The sequence below is a fragment of the Nycticebus coucang genome, chromosome 18 (assembly GCF_027406575.1).
Source record: "Nycticebus coucang isolate mNycCou1 chromosome 18, mNycCou1.pri, whole genome shotgun sequence".
Classification (NCBI taxonomy): domain Eukaryota; kingdom Metazoa; phylum Chordata; class Mammalia; order Primates; family Lorisidae; genus Nycticebus; species Nycticebus coucang.
Genome location: NC_069797.1, coordinates 78,525,895 through 78,547,662, shown reverse-complemented (window position 1 = coordinate 78,547,662; position 21,768 = coordinate 78,525,895). Strand labels below are relative to the sequence as shown.

At 50.4% G+C, this 21,768-nt stretch overlaps 1 protein-coding gene across 2 annotated transcripts in view; it reads right to left on the bottom strand.

Annotated features, from left to right (window-relative positions):
• The window catches only part of RPTOR (regulatory associated protein of MTOR complex 1), a 333,344-nt gene that overhangs the window by 61,609 nt on the left and 249,967 nt on the right, over positions 1–21,768 (bottom strand). For both annotated transcript variants that reach the window (XM_053568488.1, XM_053568489.1), the window contains exons 14-15: positions 4,461–4,535; positions 219–284 (exon numbers count right to left, since the gene is read on the bottom strand). In XM_053568488.1, the coding sequence (XP_053424463.1) occupies positions 219–284; positions 4,461–4,535 (141 nt within the window). The remainder of the gene's footprint in view (positions 1–218; positions 285–4,460; positions 4,536–21,768) is intronic.

Genomic DNA, 21,768 nt, shown 5'->3' with positions numbered 1-21,768 from the left:
GTCAGGTGTTCCCAGCAAGTGGACGGCTAGCAGAAGATCTGGTCTCTGCTGGGTGCACCTGCCTAAGCATCACCCTGTTGCTGGCCCTCTCCTGAGACTGCTGTTTCCCATCTCAGAGAGCAGGACCTTCTCTGTACCCAGCTTCTCTGCACCATCAAGAGCCAGTCCCGTGCCATGCTGGGGGCAGGCCTGGGGCTACCAGTGCCTGAGGTACCCACCTGCCCTGTGTTGTAGCTGTTGACGATCACGGCAAGGATGAAGGCCGTCATGGTCCTGTGCTCAGCCTGGAAAACAGAAACCAGCTTTGGTCTGTGGCCAAGGAAACTCACCATTTCTAAAGCACCCCAGATTCTGACATGCGGACTCCTGTGGTAACCCACTTGATTCACATCTGGTGTCCTGACATGTGGACCCCTGTGATAACCCACTTAGTTCATACCAGGGTGTCCCAACATGTGGACAAAAAGTGGTAACCCGCTTGATTCACACATGGGTGTCCTGACGTGTGGACCCCTGTGGTAACCCACTTAGTTCATGCCTGGTGTCCTGACGTGTGGACCCCTGTGGTAACCCACTTAGCTCACACTGTGTCTGTCACACGTGGACTGACAGGGCCAGGATTCAGGGGTACAGGTGAGTCTCCATGGTGAGCCAATGAGTAGTTACAGCAGCAAGAGTGGCTTTATTGCTGATTACGATTTGACTGCAGCCAAGAACATGCTGTGGAAGCATCCCCTAGCCTGGGCTGGCCTCTCCGGGTGACCAGATTGATTCTCTGTGGAGCAATGCCACAGGGCAGCCTAGTATGTGTCCAGGTCAACAAGCAGCTCCCCAGCCACCTGCCTAGACCCAGCTCAGCACCTGTCCTCTAGCCAAACACTCTGACAGTGAGACATGTGGGCCCAGAGTTGAAATTATGTTCCACGTTCTTGTCTTCTACCAGACTCATCAATTTCCATTCTTTGCTCCTCTACTGATTTGGAATCAGTGTATTTTTTTAACTTTTGAATGGTGCCTTACTTTTTTTTTTTTTTGTAGAGACAGAGTCTCACTTTATGGCCCTCGGTAGAATGCCGTGGCATCACACAGCTCACAGCAACCTCCAACTCCTGGGCTTAGGCGATTCTCTTGCCTCAGCCTCCCGAGTAGCTGGGACTACAGGCGCCCACCACAACACCCGGCTATTTTTTGGTTGCAGTTTGGCCGGGGCTGGGTTTGAACCTGCCACCCTCGGCATATGGAGCCGGCGCCCTGCTCACTGAGCCATAGGCACCGCCCGGTGCTTTACATTTTTTACATGTGCATAAATAGTCTGATCAGTTCTACATTCCGCTCAGGGTGCCTTAATTCCAACATTCCTCCTCGTGTTCCACCCCTCGAATCAGTGCCAGCTAACTCCCCCTGGAGCTCGTGCACACGCTGCCACGCTGCCAGCGGCTTTGCTGACTACTGCTCCCTGTGTGTCCAGCTTCCCTCCTCACCATCGTTTCTACGGCTACCCTCTGTGGGGGCCACAGTGGTGGACTGTCTGTCTGAAAGTGTGTCCGCTCTGCCCTCATCCTGTGTGACAGCTGGTGGAGAGGTCCAGGCTGAGCTGTCATCCCTCAGCATGGTGAAGGCCTCGGCTGCCTCCTGTCACCTGCCACTGCTCACGGAAGGCTGCATCTGTGTAACTGCTGGTTAGCTTAGGCAGATAATCTGCTTGTTCTGGTTACATTCAAGGTTTTCCTTTCTTCTTTTTTTTGTCACCGGGGGTAGAGTGCCGTGGAGCCATAGCCCACAGCAACCTCAAACTGTTGGGCTCAAGTGGTCCTCTTCCCCAGCCTCCCGAGTAGCTGGGACTACAGGTGCCTGCAACCATACCTGGCTAGTTTTTCTATTTTAGTAGAGACGGGGTCTTGCTCTTGCTCAGGCTGGACTCAAACTTTTGAGCTCTAGGCGCCCTCTTGCCTCAGCCTCCCAAAGGGTTGGGATCACAGGCGTGAGCCACTGTGCCCAGACTTTTTTTTTTTAATTTGTGATAGTTGCTACTTTGATTGTGATGTGCTTATGTGTGAATTTGTTCTTATTTAAACTTCTTAGAGTTCACCGTGCTCTTTCTTGATCAGACGTGGAGCTGTTCTCTGACTAGGCAGCGCTTCTCCTCTGACCTCTCATCGTGGGGTACGTCTCAGCCCCTCATTCTGCGTCGTCCCTCATGTCACAGAAACCCTCTGGGTCGTTCCTTAACCGATTCTCCCCTCAGGGCCCAGTGCCATGACTACAATTTCTTGTTTTGTGGGTTTTGTTTTCCCTCCTCAGATCTATGCCTTAAAAAGTGATCTTTATCATTCTGGAGAGTGAATAAGAAGCATGGAATACACTGTTCTCTTATAAACGGCACAAAGAAACAACACATCCCTAAAGAAACAACACAATGGTTTATGTCACAGAATTAAACCAAGTTGTTTTTACCCAACCATCTGAATGCACGTCTGTGGATGCTGGGCTTTTCTGGAAAGTCCATTCGCGTTGACTCTCAGGAGCTACCTCTCCCCACACTCACTCTTGGGCTTACATGATGTGGGCCTGCCTACCCTTACCTAGGCTGCTGGGTAGGCCTCTGGCCTGAGTCCCTGAGCTGAAAGTGTTCCTACAGAAAGGCCCTGTGTTTGCTGCTTCCCGAACCCCAGGAGGCTCCAGGGACCCTGATCTGGCTTCCGTGCTGCGGCTCTCACGCACACAGGCTGTGCAACTGTGTGGAGAACAGGCTTGAGGCTTCCGTGTTTTGTGAAGGCCGTTCTTCTTTTTCCTTTCCTATCAAGACATGAGAAAGCAGTATGTTCTCAGAAGCAGAGGGCAGGTCTGCCAGTCTCCTTCAACAAGGGGCCAGAGCCACCTTGCAGGCCCTGTCTGCCAGGTCTCCCACCCTGGATGGGCTCAGGGTCAGGGTCTTCCCGTGGGGTCATCATTGATGGCCATGCCTGCTGCCCACCAGGGCACTCCTGGGTCTCTTCAGTCTTCGACAGTTGGGGGTTTACTCTTGCTTCTTCTAAACTTGGCTGTGTCCTCAGAACTTTAGCCATGGCTGAGGTGAGGCCCCTCAAGTCAGCCCAGCTCATCCCTGTACATGAACCACCAGCTGAGCACTGTTCTTCCTGCGTGGCTTGTGTCTGTACCCACCTCGCAGAGCAGGGATGTGACGATTTCCAAAGCTCACATAAAGTCTGAATTTTAACTGCCCACAACGACGTCTGAGTATAACACATAAGTTAAAGCCCAGGAATGCTATTTGCCTTTGATATAACAGTCCTGTTTATAATGTTTGCTATTCTTTTTTTTATCAGTTAGTTTAGGAAACCAACTAGAGGGTTAAAAACTAGCTACAAAAGTTCCTTTGTGCAACCCAAGTGTGAATAAGCTACTATACTTGAATATTCTGGCAAAATGAAGATACATTATTATTTAGGGTCTCTATTTTGTTCTAATTACTATGGTGGGAGGTTGCGGTAGGAAATAAAAGAATCAATTATGATACATTTACAGGATATTACTATATACCCTATTTGTGGATTACTAATTCTTAAACAATTTAATGCAATAAAAGATATTTGAAATTTGAACTTATGATCTCTCCTTTTCTTCTTCCTTTCTTCTGTTCCTTTCTTCCTGAAATAAGGCAAATCAATGCCTTGTCACGTTCCAGGTCCGTCATGGGCACCTGGCCCACCATGCCCAGACGCCGTGCTCGTCACTGGGATGTGGAGGGTAGTGTGAGCAGAGCAGATGTCACTGCAGTGTGGAGAACGCAGTGGACACCTACAAGGCACAATGCGGCACAGACGCCGTGCTCGTCACTGGGATGTGGAGGGTAGTGTGAGCAAAGCAGATGTCACTGCAGTGTGGAGAACGCGGTGGACACCTACAAGGCACACTGGGGCACAGACGCTGTGCTCGTCACTGGGATGTGGCGGGTGGTAAGCAGAGCAGATGTCACTGCAGTGTGGAGAACGCAGTGGACACCTACAAGGCACAATGCGGCACAGACGCCGTGCTCGTCACTGGGATGTGGTGGGTGGTGAGCAGAGCAGATGTCACTGCAGTGTGGAGGGCGCAGTGGACACCTACAAGGCACACTGGGGCACGGACGCTATGCTGGTCACTGGGATGTGGTGGGTGGTGAGCAGAGCAGATGTCACTGCAGTGTGGAGGGCGCACTGAGACACGGACGCTGTGCGTTCAGACCAACTACAATCTCACTTAGAGACAGAGACAGGGCAACGGCTGCCTGCCCCATGCTAAGACTGCAGCAGCTGGCGGTGGTGAGGAGCCACAGCAGCCTCCCCCTCCTGTCGGGACCCCTACTAGGCCAATGCAGCCTGAGAGGTGACCCGCCCCCCAAGTGGAACACTGAGCAGTGACAGAAGATGAGCAGAGGACGGGAGTCCCGAGGCTGTCAAGGGCATGGCGACTGAGCTTACTGGCATGTAGGGGTCCGCCAAGACGGAGAGGAAGTACTTGTGACCGTTGTCCTTGACGAGGTCAGCCTGGCACGACTGTGGAGAAAAGACAGAAGAGGAAGCCGTGAGCACAGAGACCAGAGGGGTTTCTAGTGCCTTTGTGATGTAAAAAAAAAAAAACAAAAAAAACAAGTGGGCGATGAATGTTTTATGCCTTAATTACTTTCTCCTCTCAAGTCTCATTTCCATTTGAAAAAGACAGCCAGCACTGTTGCCTGCAGATACCTTTTTCTTGGCTGAGGGAAAAGGCCTGGGGTCTCCCCTGCTCTCAGAGGTGAAGCTCCAGTCTCTGCAAAGCACCTTCTGGCTACCCAGGGCGGGAGGGGCTTGCTGCTGCGTTGCAGGCTCTGTTGTGTGTGCCAGCGGCCTCTGCTCACCCTCTTTCCTCTGTCACTTGGGCCCAGCAAATGTTCCCTGGGACACGTCTCACACCTGAAAATAGCCCCATGTCTAGAGACCCTGCCAAAGCCTTTCTTGCAATTTTGCTTGGACTCACAAAATACTGAAAAACAATAATCTGTGCAAATATAATATAGATTATTCACAAGGTCACATTTTTTTGTTTTTTTTTTTGAGACAGTCTCAGTAGAGTGTCATTGCATCACAGCTTACGCAACCTCTAACTCTTGGTTTAAGCAATTCCCTTGCCTCAGCCTCCCAAGTAGCTGGGACTATAGGCGCCTGCCACAACACTCGGCTATTTTTGTTGTTGTTGTTGCAGTTGTCATTGTTGTTTAGCTGGCCTGGGCTGGGTTCAAACCTGCCAGTGTGGGTGTATGTGGCCAGCACCGAAAACACTGAGCTATGGGCACTGCCCACATGGTCACATTCTAATAGGTGTTTTCTAGAGGCCCAACTCCTTAACCCAAAGGGATAGCTCTAGAGTGGGAAGTTAAAGTGCTAAAGATGCTGCTGGGTGTGTGATTCTTCCTGCACCTGCCAACAGTCTCATCTATACAATCACCCTGCATCTCACCCTCTGGGCCCTACTGTGGGCTGAGCGCACCTGGAGAGGCAGGCACGTTCCTTCCCTGCTGTGGCTCCTGGAGGACCAGTTACCACACGTGGCAAGGCCGCTGGCTGGGAGCTGTGGGTAGGGTGCTTTTTAGAGAAGCCGGAAGGATTTTCCAAGGGAAGAAGGACAGTGGGCGAGGGCAGAGACAGTAGGAGGAGACCCTATTCTGCTAGGAAATGGCAAATCTGGTTCTGGACTGTAGAGGTAGGAGGAATAAGGGATGAGGACGGGCAGGGGCGGATGGCACAGGGGTAGGAGGTGCTGCAGGGCATGGCAGGAGCTGCGGCCCAGGAGGGACAGAGCAGCAGGCCACGGTTCAGACAGGGCACGCCAGCACCTGCAGTAAGGACTGAGCCAGCAGGGGCCAGCTAGAGGCTGTGGGCAGCAAGGACAGAAAGATGGTTCCTCCCCATCCCCCAGAGACAGGAAGATCTGAGCCAAGGGGCAGCTGCTGAAGAGGGGTCACAGAGGACGAGGAGCCCAAGGTAGAGACACTGAGCGCAGCTGTCCCAGGGATCTGGGGTGTGGGGCTTGATCACAGCAGACTCCTAGAAGAGAAGGTGCATGCCAGTGGCAAGTGTAGACCCCAAAGGTGAAGGAGGTTCTGGAAGATGGGGGCCAAGACTGAGGCTCAGGGGCATGGCCTTGGGGGCAGGTAGAGACGGGTCCCTGAGAAAAGGGCTTCCATGTGGAGGAGAAGGGTGCCCCTGGGGCACCCTGGAGGAGACAGCCATCTCCACAGCTGCAATGTCAGGAGCCCCTCATGCCAGGCTGGCCTGTGGGTCCTCAGGGGACTGTGCATCCATGCCCTGTGGAAAAACTCTGTTTTCATGGAGGAGCAGGGGCAGGATTCCAAACAAAATCTCTGCCCAGCTCCCAGGCCACACCCCCGCCCCCCCACTGCGAGCCAGGACACTTTTAAAAATCTGTGCTCACATCATGGGATCAAAGATGAAATAATGTGAGTAGAGGCAACTTGGAGATTGAGTGTGACATACAGGGCACAGATACCATTAAGCCGGGAAGAGAGTGACATGGGATATGGTCACAATGTTAAGTGTGCTCCCAGGGTTGATACCTAGAGAAACTGATGGTGGCACTTAGGAGGTGGTCTGCAGAGAGCTAGGTGCTGTCAGCTCCCAGCACGCTCCACTCCAGAGACAAAGGCCATTAACAACCTGGGGGTTGGAATGTTCAGAACTGAATTTCTGAGATCAGGAGGAGAAAAGCTGCAATCTCTGCCCAGCTCCCTGGCAGCCCCTCTTCCCACAGGCAGGAGAGGTTTTGTAGTGCCCCACGGGCGGCTGCAGCCCTGCCCGTTATCTCCCAGGGGAGCTCGCCGTAATTAAGCATCCTCCTTGAGTCAGTAAGCCTATCAGGCGGGTTGCGGGTGTCTCTGTAGAAATGGGAGCGAGGCTAGATGGGGGTGGGCGGTCAGGAAGCTGGGGGCACTGGGCTGGGGACCAGGGAGCAGGCAGGCCTGTCATGTGCCTGGGAGGCGGTGTATTACCTGAGGGCTTTGACAAATTTATGACACTGACTAGATATCCCCCTGTAGAGACTCACCCAGAGGGCCAGAGAGGCTGCACCAACACCCCCGCCCATCCTATACGGAAAGGCTCCTTTGTTTCTAAACCGGAGGTTTGACAAGTCAAAGCAAAGCCCCCACACTTAAAGTGACACTCCTCAAACACATCTGATCAAAGAGTCATAACATGTCACTAACTCCCATTGTCATTTTGAATTCGAAGCATGGAAGGCAGAGTACTTGAAACAAAAACTCTCATGCGCTTTCTGCACTGGGGCTGGGCAGTTACCAGCACGTTAGAGGGTCTCTGTTCTGATCAGGCTGCTGTGCTGTGGGAACCCCTGACACCACCAGCTCCCGTGTACCTACCCACACCCCCATGCACCTGCCATGTGGGGCCTGGGGGGCCCTCTCCCCTCCTGCTTGCTCTGGTACTTGGGTAAAGGTCCCATTAAGTAGAAAGCAAAACAAGACTTTAAACTACAAATGGGGCAGCACCTGTGGCTCAGTGAGTAGGGCGCTGGCCCCATATACCTGAGGGTGGCAGGTTCGAACCCGGACCCAGCCAAACTACAACAAAAAATAGTTGGGCGTTGTGGTGGGCACCTGCAGTCCCAGCTACTCGGAGGTTGAGGCAAGAGAATCACCTAAGTCCAGGAGTTGGAGGTTGCTGTGAGCTGTGTGATGCCACGGCACTCTACCAAGGGTGATAAAGTGAGCCTCTCTCTCTTAAAAAAAATAAATAAATAAAAAAGAAAAGAAAAGAAAAAAAAATCTACAAATGCACAGAAAAACCACAGCAGACAGCACGCTCTGCACAGCACCGGCGAGACAGAGGGACACAGCTGGGGTCTGCTGGGGCAGCCACCTTCCACAGGCTCCAACCTGTGCTTGTTTCCCTAAATCAGGCCACAGAGATGACATATTAAGGCCAGGGGGAAAAGGAGTCCAGCAAGAAAAGCACGTGAATACTTAACAGCTTTCTCGGTGCAAGCGCCCCCACCTACCAGGCACTGAAGCCAACCCCGGCTATTCTCCAAGTCTCTAGATCTCAGGGATTTGTGCTTTTACAGAGGGGTAGGCGAGGGGGGAGACAGCTGACAGAAACGCTGTGTGCAGGGGATCAGGGGCTGCAGCAGCTGACGGTGCGGGGGCAGCACACACAGCCGCCAGGCCTCTGTAGCGCTGGCCTCCAGGCTGGGCAGCTCCTCTCCTCCACGAGTTCTGACCATCTCTGCCCCCCCCCCCTTACATCTCCTGGCCCCTGTCTCCTTAATAGAGGTCATCAGGTTTGTTTTGTGGGAAGTAGGAAGGCACGCACTGAACACAGGCCACCGTGCCCCACGTGGGAAGTTTGAACAGTCAAGACAATGGCATGCCAGGCCATGAACAGACGTGGCCACCGGGAGGACCCTGAGAGGCAGGATGCTGCCCACCCACTGGTACAAGAGTCTGTTGTGAGAAAAAAACGTGGTGGTGCTAGAAAGAGGTTTCCCAGCAGAGAGGACACTGAGAGGCCTGGAGTGAGCCTCTGAGGGGTTATTCACACGTCAGGCCACCACCAGGAGACAGATACGGACTCAGAGACAGATACGGACTGTGCTAAGAGGTTCATGTATCCAGAGTTTAACAAGGGCAGGTGGCCATCAAGCCAGGAAGATCCTACTGAAGTAGGGGGGACGTTGTATACTGGTCACAGCATCACGGCCCTCCACAGGTTAAGAATGTCCATCAGGCAGTTAAAGGGGCACTGTCTTCCTCACCCCCTGGCATGACTCATTTACACTGGCCAAGTGGCCAAGATATTTAACAAACATGTACAGGGGGTCCATCAAGTTCATGTGCAATTCGAAACCTCAAATGAAGAGCCCATGAGTGCCTTACCTGGTCTCAATGTGAAAACTACAAATACATATGAATATCTTTACATTTTCAATATAGTTTTTTGTACATGTCCTAAATTTATAGAATACTCAAGGCTCAAAACCCAAAATGCTATAGAAAGGTATAGATTGAGACATCCCTGCCACCATACATAATAGTTACCCTGGCCTGCCCCCACGCTGAACCCTCTGCTCTGCTGTGGGCTGACTCCAAGGAACAGCCTTCTTCACCTGGACAGGCCTTCCTGCTGTCCTGGAACTCACCCGAGTTCCCAGAACTCACTGGAGCTACAGGAGCTAAGTGTGCAGTGTCGGCCTGATACTGCTCCTGCAGCCCCTAAACTCTGTCTCCGTGGGCCATGCTGAGTCACATGAAGCAAAGTCCTCCACCACCTGAGGCTGGTATCAGGGTTCTCACAGGCCGGCAAGGTAACGCCAAAGGGTGAGACAGTGATGACAGTGGATGTTTCTGAGCACAGATGTCCATCTCATCTTTCCTCCTCACCTCCTCCAGCTCCCCCTGCTGCAATACCATTTCTGCCCTGCCTGCAACCCCCAGGCGTGTTGACCAGTATCACACTAAGTCCCTGATTCTGAGCTGGCATCTGCACACCCCACCTCTTGGCTGAACTTGACCTCTGAGGCAAGGATCTGCAGCATTACCCTCTGCAGACAGAGGAAGAGGCCCCAGTCAGCTCACAGGAGACCCTCTGAAAATGCTTGCTGAGTTAACAAATGAAGCAGCATTTGCACTGTGGAGAAGCGTCACAGGTCCTGACCATGTATGTTAACCACACCTAGGAGCTGCTTCTGGTACGGAAGTTCTGACCTGTCTCTGGGCCAGAGGCAGAGGGAACCAGGCCTTCGCCCTGGGGACTGAGGGCAGATGCAGGACATAGCCCAGAGTCTGAGGCTGGGACAGGTGTCTGAGCTGGGACTTTGTGGACCCTGCAGGGGACCCAGCCTCGACCTCATGTCCTCATATGGAAACTGTGGTTGCTTTTTCATCAAACTTACAAAGCAAGAGCTGAAGGGATGGGAGCTGACCATGAGCAAGAAGAGGGAGGGTATGTTTCTACCAGAAAGCAGCGACGAATTCACTGCATCCCATGGCCAGGCTGGGGGCTCCCTGCAGGCCTCCTCCAGAAGCCCAGACACCTCCCAGCCCAAAGTGGTGTGGGCCTTGGTCTTGGCATAGCAGGCTGCTCGTGCTGACCCCGCTCAAATCTGGCTGAAACTGGGAGAGACCTGACGATCACAGAGAGAAGCCTGCCAGTCGTCCTCCTCCTCCTGGGTTTGGCTGACGCCCACCTCACCTCATTAGCACCCTGCCATGTCCATCCACCTTGAAAAGGGCTAACTGCGACCCCCACCAGTGCCCAGTCCAAGCTGTCTGGGGAGTGGGCTGAGTGGCCGGGCAGGAGCCAGTGCCTGCACAGGGATCGGCTGCCAGATTTCACTCCCCTCTGCTGCCCAGAAGCATATTCTGAGGGCTTCTAAGAAGTGGCCACCGCTTTTAACTATGGCGATGGCTAGAAACAGGCCAACTAAATGGTAGCCATCTCCTCCCCACCGGTGAAAACCATCAGCCACCTACCAGCACAGGCTCTTTTGCCTGTCACTTCTGCCTCAGACGTGGGCATCACAGATATGTCTCTAACACTGAAATTTTGTTGATTTTCTACATATTACAACCTAAAGTTCAGAGATTAAATGAACCATCAAAATAATTATATTATTTATGTTAAAATGAGGGCACCTGTAGTCCAGCTACTCACAAGGCTGAGGTGGGAAGACCATGCCAGCCCGGCATTTGACGCAGCAGTGAGCTTTGGTGACGCCACAGTACTTCCACCTGGGCAACAGAGCAAGCTCCCATCTCAAAAAAAAAAAAAAAAAGAGGGACAGGAAGGACATGGAGACTGGGCTGGGATGTCACATGGGGACATTCCCAAGTCTAACTGGCAAAGCTCCCTCTGAGAAGGGTGCAAATCATTTATACTTTGTCCATTTACAGCTGGTTGAAAGAAAGTATAACAGGAATGTTAGTTCAATAAGGGTTAAACTGAAAGGAGAGATACTAGAAAATCTGAGAAATACAAAACCAGAACTTTACCATAAAACAACCCAAGGCTGAATCTTGTAAAATAAGCCTAAATACTGAAACTAAATTAAAAGAACTATACTTAGATCCTAAAAAGATAATGAAATAGCATGAAGAAGTAAAGGTGGCCCAGGTGCTGCCAGCCACACGGCACGCCCTGCTGAGGCAGGTGCTGTGGAGTGAGGGGGAGAAGGCCCTTCACCCCGGGGTCTCCTCCCCAGCCCTTTGCCCCAGCCCAATTATGAGGAACACAGTAGGCTAATCCCAGCAGGGGGCCAGTCTATAACCCCCCCAACCCCCTCGGTGGTCACAACAGTCAAGGTCATTAAAAGATGGTCTGAGAAACTGTCCCAGCCAAGGGGAGCCCAGGAGACATGAGGCCTCTGTGCCACATGGGATTCTGAGTGGTTCTGAGGATGGAAAATGCAGACAGGCACAAACTAGGGAAATATGAATAAAGTATGGACGTCAGTTAATTCTATCAACACAGGTTCACTAGTGGTGACAGACGCACAATGTCAGCGATGGGGACACTCGGGAGTGGGTATATGGGAACAGTATCTGCGATCGTCTCAAGCTTTTTAGAATCGAAAACTATTCTAAAAAATAAAACACATTAACATAAAAACTACAGAAACAGGAGCTCAGGACATGCACAAGGTCCGCATGCAGGAGATACACTCTGTTGGCCAGGTCTAACAAGACCAGCTCCCACAGGGCTTGTCTCCACCAAGGGACCTCGGGTCACAGTTCTGGATGGCACGTGGGGACACGCGTCATCGCTGGATGACAGAGAAAGCCAACCTTGCATCTTTCAATTGAGTTTTGTGTGTGAGTCAGGAAGGGGAAGTGGGGAAAAGTAGAGAAACAGGAAGAGGAGAGGCCATTAATATCAGAGTAGATGAACTGTGATGAAATTACTGTGCAGAGAAAATAGGAACTCTGAGATCAGGAAGGAGAATGGGCACAGACACAGGGCTTCAGGGCCAGCCCTGCTCAAATCCTGCCAGTCTCGGGGTGAATTCCTTCATGGTACCATGGCAGCTTGTACACCGGAAGCATCTTTGAGTCCCCAGACTTGGATTCACTTTGTAAATACCAACAACATAAAGTGTTTTTCCAAATTCCCTGACATCGTGCCCTGGTATTCCTTGGTGGAACTGTAACACAATTTTATTAACTGTAATGTACAAGGTCTGCCTGAATTGCATATTTATTGTGTCTACAAAAAAACTTCAATTAACTGGAACCTTGCCTGCAGGAGCCCTTAACTGATTATCTGTGATTCCTTAATCTTGGCAATTGGCAGACAGACAATGGACAACAGCAGTCGTAAGGAACTTATTAAACACCCCCACCCCGGCCTGACAGAGGGACCAGCAGAGTCAAAGAGGTGGCCACATGTTGTATACTCTCCTCTATGGCAGCACAGCCTTTGAGCTCTGACCCTGTCAGTGGCCTTAAGGACAATAAAAAAAGTATTCAGCTATGGCTTGGCACCTGTAGCTCAGTGAGTAGGGCACCGGCCACATAATGGAGGCTGGTGGGTTTGAGCCCGGGCCAGGCCTGCTGAAGAACAATGACAACTGCAACCAAAAAACAACCGGGCATTGAGGGGGGAGCCTGTAGTCCCAGCTACTTGGGAGGCTGAGGCAAGAGAATCATCTAAGCCCAAGAGTTGGAGGTTGCTGTGAGCTGTGACGCCACAGCGCTCTACCGAGGGTAACATAGTGAGACTCTGGGGAAAAAAAAAGTATTTGGCCACATCTGCCACTCACACTGTGCTCACCACATGGTTTGGAAGTTGCAGGCAGCCTGGCGCGCTCCTAGGAGGAGTGCACTTGCTTCCCTGGCCTGATTCTTCAGACGTATAATGTGAGCACTGCTCTGCCACCCGACAGCTAGTCTGCACTCGAGAACCTCCTGGCTGTTCACGGAACGCCCTTTATAAGCCTCTGGATTTTGACCCCACGTTGTTTGGTCTGTCTGGTCCCCTCTGCACCTCACGTGGACTGCAGAGTGAGGACGCGTGATGACAGGGTGTCTTTTCACTCACTCAGGTCTTCCTTAGGTGCTCTCACAATGGCTTCAGTCTCAGTGCACAGGCCTTGCGTCTTGTCAGAACGCGTCCCTGAGTACTCCGTGTTCCTGATGGCCACTATAAGCATTTCATTTCAGTTTCCACTCTGCTTGTTGGTGCCTAGTGTGTGCGTGTGAACATAAATGAAATTGATTCTGTGTATCGATCTCATGACTCACAAACTTTTTCTGGAAACAATGTTTGTAGTTTCAGTCAGACTTTTCACACACACGATTGTGCTGTGGGAGAATACTGAGGGGTACTCATCTTCCTCTTCAACCTAGATGCCAGTCTCCCTGCTCACTGCACCACCCCAAACTTCCACGCGGTATAGACAGTGAGGACAGACACCTGAGCTTGGCATTCAGCCTTTCACCGCTCAGGGCGGCACTGGCTGCAGGTGGAGGACTTTCCCTCCTATTGCTAGCTGGCTGGGCAGTAGTTCACATTTTACTTTATGTTTTTTTAATTAAAACATTTTTTTTTTTTTGAGACAGAGCTGCAAGCTATTGCCCTGGGTGGAGTGCTGCGGCGTCACAGCTCACAGCAACCTCCAATTCTTGGGCTTAAGCAATTCTCTTAACTTAGCCTCCCGAGTAGCTGGGACTACAGGTGCCTTCCACATCGCCCAGCTATTTTTTGTTGCAGTTTGGCCGGGGATGGGTTTGAACCCGCCACCTTCAGTATGTGGGGCTGGAGCCCTACCCACTCTGCCACAGCACATTTTTATTTACTAATCAGAAATGGATCTCAGATTTTGTTAAATGCTTTCTCTGCATCTCTTGAGACAGTAATGTGATTTTTCTTTTCTCTTTTGTTAATATGGCAAATTACATTGACTTTTCAATCATCAGACAACTTCACACTCCTGAAACAACCCCCAATAGGCTGTGCTGTATTACCCTTCTTATGTGCTACTGAACGTAATTTGTGAAATATTTGCCTAGAATTTTGATATGTTCACGAGGGACACGACCTACAGTTTTCTTGTAAACTATTTGCCTGGTTTTGGTGTCAGGGTGATGCTGGCCCCCCAGAATGACACGGGAAGGTGTCTGCTTGCACCCAGATATTCCCTCCTTAACGTGTGGCAGAATTACCTGTGCAGCCCTCGGGACCTGCAATGTTTTTTTTTTTTTTTTTGTAGAGACAGAGTCTCACTTTGCTGCCCTCGGTAGAGTGCCGTGGCCTCACACAGCTCACAGCAACCTCCAGTTCTTGGGCTTATGTGATTCTCTTGCCTCAGCCTCCCGAGTAGCTGGGACTACAGGCGCCCACCACAACGCCCGGCTATTTTTTTTTTGTTGTTGTTGCAGTTTGGCCGGGGCTGGGTTTGAACCCGCCACCCTCCGCATATGGGGCAGGCGCCCTACTCACTGAGCCACAGGCGCCGCCGCTGCAATGTTTTTTGTAAGAAAGCTTTTAACTACAAATTAACGTCTTCAATAGGATGTGCTGTTCAGATCACCAGCTCATCTGAGTGAGCCTGGTTTGTGTCATTCAAAGAATGGGTTTAGATCATCAAAGCTCCCCAGGGAGTTGTCGGTGACATTTGTGGTTATTGTCCTTTTAACATCTGCGTGACCTGCAGTGACGTCACCTCTGTCATTCCAGATCCTGGGAATTGTGTCTTCTTTCTTGTTTCCTTATCAGGCAGGGTAGTGGTTTATCAATCTCATTGATCTGCTTGAAGAACTAGCTTCTGTTGAATGTCCCTCAGGTCTCACCACTCCCCTCTGCCCTGATCTCCACCCTGATCTTCATAATTTCCACCCTCCTGATGCTTTGGGCTTATCTTTTATTAACCTCTTAGGGTGGACACAGAAGCTTCCTTCATTTGTAAGGTGCCCAGCGGGCGAGCCACTGGCCCTGTGCAGGTGTGTCTCACAAATTCTGATGTTATATATATTTTTTCATTCAATATAAAGTGTTTTATTTCCCTCAGACTTCTTTTTATTTATTTTTTGAGATAGAGCCTCAAGCTGTTGCCCTGGGTAGAGTGTTGTGGTGTCATAGCTCACAGCAACCTCAACTCATGGGCTCAAGCGATCTTCTTGCCTCAGTTTTTCTAATTTTAGTAGAGATGGGGTCTTGCTTTTGCTCAGGCTGGTCTTGAACTCATGAGCTCAAGCAATCCACACGGCTCGGCCTCCCAGAGTGCTAGGATTACAGGTGTGAGCCACCGCACCAAGCCCCCTCAGACTTTTTTTGAAAAAACTTGTTAAAACTTGTATATATTTTATTTCTTAATATAAATGTATAAGCATGTATCATCTATATGATTTAACTTATTTTTTTAATATATAAATTTAATATGTTAAATTTCCATAGAAATATTTATTATTTATTTATTTATTTTTATGGTTAAATCATAGCTGTGTACGTACATTGGTGCAATGAAGGGGTACAATGTGCTGGTTTCATATGCAATCTGAAATATTCTCATCAAACTGTTCAACATAGCCTTCATGGCATTTTCTTAGTTACTGTATATAGGCATTTGTATTCTGCATTTAGTAAATTTTGCCTCTATCCATTCTAAGATGCACCGTAAGTGTGGCCCCACCTATTACCCTCCCTCCACCATAACCTCCCCCCTCCCTTCCCCTTCCTTGGCCCTTTCCCCATAGTCTTGTGCTATAGTTGGGTTATAGTCTTCATGTGAAAGCTATAATTTAGCTTCATAGTAGGGCTGAGTACATTGGATACTTTTTCTTCCATTCCTGAGATACTTTGCTAAGAAGAATATGTTCCAGCTCCATCCATGTAAACATGAAAGAGGTAAAGTCTCCATCTTTCTTTAAGGCTGCATAATATTCCATGGTATACATGTACCACAATTTGCTACTCCATTCGTGAGTCCATGGGCACTTGGGCTTCTTCCATGACTTAGCCATTATGAATTGGGCTGCAATAAACATTTTAAATACGAATACGTACATTAAATTATTTATAATATTTAATTAACTAATTTATTTATTTTAGACGGAGGCTCACTCTGTGGCCCTGGGTAGACTGCGTGGCGTCATTGTAGCTCACATTAATCTCAGTGACTGCACCCAGGTAGGTTTTCTGTTTTTAGTAGAGATGGGGTCTTGCTCTTGTTTACGCTGGTCTCGGACTGCTGAGCTCAAGCAGTCCACCTGCCTTGGCTTCCCAGAGTGTAGGATCATAGTGTGAGCCACCATAGTGTGAGCCACCATGTCCTCTAATATATACGTGCTACTTATGTAAATGTTTGTTACTTACATTCTTTGTTTATAATTAACATAATTATATATTTTCATACTGTACCTTTATGTTATATTTTACATATTTTGTATTTATATTATTTATTTCAATTTTATGTTATGAAATTTAAAAAAATTTATCTATTGCATTGTGGCAGACGCCTGTAGTCCCAGCTACTTGGGAGGCTGAGGCAAGAGAATCACTTAAGCCCAAGAGTTTGAGGTTGCTGTGAGCCGTGGCACCATAGCACTCTACCAAGAGCAACATAGAGAGACTGTCTCAAAAAAAAAATGTATTTATTTACAAGTATACTGTTAACTTCTCAAATGTACAGAGACTTTCCCAGGATCTACAATTGGATTTGATGCTGACCATACTGTGGTTTAGAATATACACCCATAAGCGCCATCCTTCAAACCAGCAGAGGCATGTGTGTTGGTGCACGTGCAGCCCTCTCAGCACACTCTCGGGGCCTTCTTGGTGAGCCTCCTCAATCCTTCTTGCCTTCTCTTCCACTTGTTCTGTCCACTGTTGAGAAGGGAGGGTTGAAGTACCCAAGCATGAACCTGGACGCGCCCCCTTCTCCCTGCAGCCCACAGTGTTCCTTTTATGTACTTGAGGTTCTGTGAGTGGGCGAACAGACACTTAGGGCGACTGTGCTCTGGGTGGACGGGTCACGCAGCACTCTGAAATGACCTGCTTACTCCTGGCACTATTCTCTGCTCCCACACCTGCTGTGATGCCCACTCAGGCATTGTGGCCTTCTGCTTAGTGGTGGGAGGGATGTCTTTCCCCACCTCTGACTGCCAGTCTGCTGTGTCTCCACACTGAAATGCACTGTTTGTAGGCAGCACGGGCACACTCTGACCACCCCTGCCTCTACTTGTGGGATTCAGACTCCATAGTGACCACGGATGTGGTCAGCTGGAAAGCCGGTCATCTCATTTTCTTCCTGTCTGTTGCATCTAGTTCCCTCTCCCTTTTCTCTGTTCTCCTTGGACAGTAGCTGTGTATGCTAATATCCATGCTGGCTAATGAGCTGTAACTCTTCATCTTTGGTGGTGGCTGTGGGGTTTGTGGGCCACACTGCTCATGAGCAGGTGGTGAGGACACCTCACATCATAGTGTTTATTCATTCTCTCTGCCCGACCTTTTGGCAATTGTTACTGTACACGTACTTCTAAAAATGCTATAAATGCCATAGCACATTGTTGTTATTTTTATTTAAACAATTATCTTTTTTTTTTTTAAAGTGTACAGCTTTTTTTATTTTTTTATTTTTTGTGGTTTTTGGCCGGGGCTGGGTTTGAACCCGCCACCTCCGGCATATGGGACCGGAGCCCTACTCCTTGAGCCACAGGCGCCGCCCATAAACAATTATCTTTTAAAGAGATTTTAAAAGTAGAAAAAAGCACATATTTTTCCACAAAATATTTGTTCCTGATATTTCCTTTGGTATTATTTTCATTCAGCCCAAAGGACTTTTCCTAACATTTCCTTCCCTGTAATGAAGTCCTTCACCTTTTGTGTATTTTTTTTTTTTTTTTTGAGACAGAGCCTCAAGCTGTCACCCTGGGTAAAGTGCCATGGCATCACAGCTCACAGCAACCTCCAACTCCTGGGCTCAAGCGATTCTCTTGCCTCACCCTCCCAAGTAGCTGGGACTATAGGCATGTGCCACAATGCCTGGCTGTTTTTTGGTTGTAGTTGTCACTGTTGTTTGGTGGACCTGGGCTGGGCTCCAACCGTCAGCTTGGCACCCCAGTCACTAAGCCACAGGCGCCCAGCCCTTCAGTGTGTTTTTAAGTCTTTATTTTGCCTCCTCTTTGGAAGCAGACTGCCGCAGGTGTGGCAGGGCTAGTGGTCCTCCCTCAGTGCCCCAGCAGCTCTGCCCCAATCAGTCGTTCTCACTGCACCCCAAGAAATCTGCTGTCAGCCTCATCTCTGCTTCTTTATTCCTTTTTTTTTACTGGCTGCTTTTTGGGTCTTTAAATTTGTCATGATTTTAAAGCAGTCTGACTATGCCGTGCTGTGGCTCTCTTCCTGCGTCTTGTAATGGGTTTGCTGAGCTTCCTTCATCTGTAGGTTTATAGTTTTCACCAAACTTCCCAAAACATTTGCCATGTTTTTTGAGATTTTTTTGTGTCCAATCCCTTGGACCCCAAATACCACATATTACATCACTTGCAGTCGTCACACCACTAATGCTGCTCCTTTAAAAAAAAAAATGTCTCTCACCACTCATCACCTTGGATAGTTTGCATAGCCTTTTCCTCCACAATGTTTAATGGCCTGTTAAGCTCATCGGTGTTTTTTTCACATACTATACCATGGTTTTCATCCCTAGAAACGAGTTTATATCTCGTTTATATCTTCCATGTGACAATTTAAGTTTTTTAATACAAAATAGATTCTCAATATCTGCCTTAATGTCCCCTTCTGCCGATTCTATGCCTGTGGCAGCTCTCAGCAGATTTGCATGGATGCCTCCTCCTCCTAACGGGTTATATTTTGCTGATTCTCCAGCTGCCTGGTAGTTTTTGACAGTGTCGAGTGTACAGGAACATGGCACTAGGAGTGTCTCTGAAAGAGACCTCCAGGATTGGATTCCTCATAGAATATCAGAAGGGCTTTCGTCCTGTGCTCTCATGAGGTCTTTGTCACGAGCCAGGTATCTGTCAGCCTGCTGCCCCACTGTGCACTGCCATGCCTTCCTCTACCCTGCCACCCTCTGTGTCTCCTGCTTACCCAGAGTCCCTCTTTAGGTCTAGCATCCTCCCGCTATCGCCACAGACCTATAGGGGCCCTCAGCCCACAGTGAGTCTAGACAGGTGCTTAGAACACAGGAGGCTCATCCCTCAGAAGCGCCCCACACTCCAAGGGCTGGCCAGCCTCAGCCTCCCCTCCCAGCAGGCTCTTTCACTGACTCCGGCCAGCCTGTCTGTGAAGTAGCACGGGTAGCCAACCTGCACGATGGAGCTCAAGGAGTCTGCGGGGGACTCTAAGGACATCAGAGGCACATTTCACATGAGCGGGAAGGCCAAAAACACAGGACTTGCAACACCACAGAGCCAGACATGGGGCTGGGAGAGGAGCAGAGAGGTGGAAGAAGCCCAAGGCACACATAACTTTAACTCTGCGGGATGAAGGCTGTGGCAGCTATGAGGTGGCAAGACGAGGTACACAGGCTCACTTTCGACCAGAAATTGTCCAGAATGTCCCTCAGTGGCATGAGGTCTTTCAAGGAGACAGTGCGGCAGGTGGTCTAAGGACCTGGTCCACAGCACCCGCAGCCAGGCGCCCAGCTGTGCTGTGCACACAGCTCCTCAAGCAGCATCAAACATACAGTTCCTTCAGCACCTCACGAGTAAAGTGGGGCTGGACACACCTAGGGCTGGTGTGAGATGGGGCACACACATGGCCGAGCTCCGTGGTTCTGGGCTCTAGACATCAGCAGGCCTGGGAGATGAATGAGATCACACACTGGTGATGAGACCCTCTGGTGATGAGGCCTGGCTGGACATGGGTCAGCAAGACTTGTGGCCTTGGGCAGAGGGACACAGGAGTGACTTTGTGGGCAGTAGTGTGCAAGACAGCAGGGAGAGAGTGCCAAGCAAGGGAATAAGCCCAGGGAGCTGGAGGGGTGAATACGGTCAAGCAACCAGCAAAGTGGGGGTCAGAGGGCTGTCTAGTGGGGGTCAGAGGGCTGCCTGGGGTAGCAGGGGACAGAGCTACCTGGGCGGGGGAGAGCGGGCTGCCCAGTAGGAGACAGGCAGAGCAGAGAAGTGGGGTGCAGGAGAAACGCTGCCTGAGGCTTGGTGTGCTGACCCGGGCTAGGGATGAGGTCAGCCTGGGTGACGAGAAGAAAGGCTGGCCGAGTAAGGCACCCTGGGGCACAGACCAGGTAGCAGGAGCCCGGAGAGGTTTCAGATTTGTCTACCCATGGCTCGGCGCCCGCAGCTCAGTGGTTAGGGTGCCAGAAACATACACTGGGAGTGGCGGGTTCGAACTCAGCCCGGGCCTACTAAACGACGACAATTACAACAACAACAAAAAATTTAGCTGGGCGTTCTGGTAGGCACCTGTATTCCCAGCTACTTGGGAGGCTGAGGAAAGAGTATCGCTTAAGCCCATGAGTTTGAGGTTGCACTCTACCGAGGATGACATAGTGAGACTCTGTCTCACAAAAAGAAAATCCTTTTCTGCTTGCCTCTTCCCTTGCTTGCCTCACAGAAATGCTGTGACCTATGCCCTGTGTTCCTGGCACAAGCATCCCACCCACCTGCTCTGTGACTCTGAGAGACCCTCTTGCCCTGAATGGGTACAGAGCTGCAGATCTAGCTGTGGGTGAGTGGGATGCCAGGTCGTCATACATCAGCTACGTGGCCACGTACAAGAGCACGATCACACTTACATGGCCCCAAGGGTCTGTGTTAGAATTAAGGGACTTGTTCGTGACTAGCCTGAGCCAGAGCGAGACCTTGTCTCTAAAAATTGCTGGGCATTGTGGTGGGCATCTGTAGTCTCAGCTACTCAGGAGGCTGAGGTAAGAGAATAGCTTGAGCCTAAGAGTTGGAGGTTGCTGTGAGCTGTGACACTACAGCACTCTACCACCAAGGGCAACAAAGTGAGACTCTGTCTTAAAAAAAAAAAAAGAATTAAGGGACTTTTCAAACGGAAGTCACTGGAGCATCACACACGTGTGTACACACAAACATTCAGGCACACAAGCACACCCAGCAGGCCAGGTGAGGTCCAGGCCGACACCACTGTGCCCAGAGGTTTTCCAGCAGGAGCCTGTCAGGTCACCATTGGCTGCAAACTGGCCCATCACTGATGCCAGGTCCCAGCAGCCCTGCCACAGAGCTCTGCCCAACTCTGCCCACGCTGCCCTGGACACCCTGCCAGACACAAGGACATCTCTGAGATGTCCCTGTCCCAACAACCCTGCAGAGGACAATGTGCCCCCTCCCCCAGCACATACAATTTGTTCTGGAAGCTTCCCCGCTTTCTATAAACAGGCCTTTCCCAGTCCTTCCGACTCCCAAACAAGGAACTTTCTAGAGCTCTACCCTCAGCTCTAAGCCTTCATCACACACTCTCCCTCAAGGGCCTCCCCAGGTGGGCTAGGCCCCTCCCAACTGCATGTCACATTGAATCAACTCTGAGATGCTCCCAGCCTGCTCTCGGATCACAGGTCACCTCTGCCAGCCACAGAGGCTCAGGCCCTGCCCATGTCCTGGCCCCTCCCACCCTGCAGCTCAGCCTTAACCCTAACCCTCAGGCTCAATGCAGTCACTTCACAGACACCTGCAGCTCAGTTTTTAACATCTCTGTACTGCTAAACTAAGCCCGGACGCCTTGACCTGAACTCTGCCTGGTCCGTTCTACGCCCTCTCCCTGCACACCCTTGCCACCTCCTCCAAGC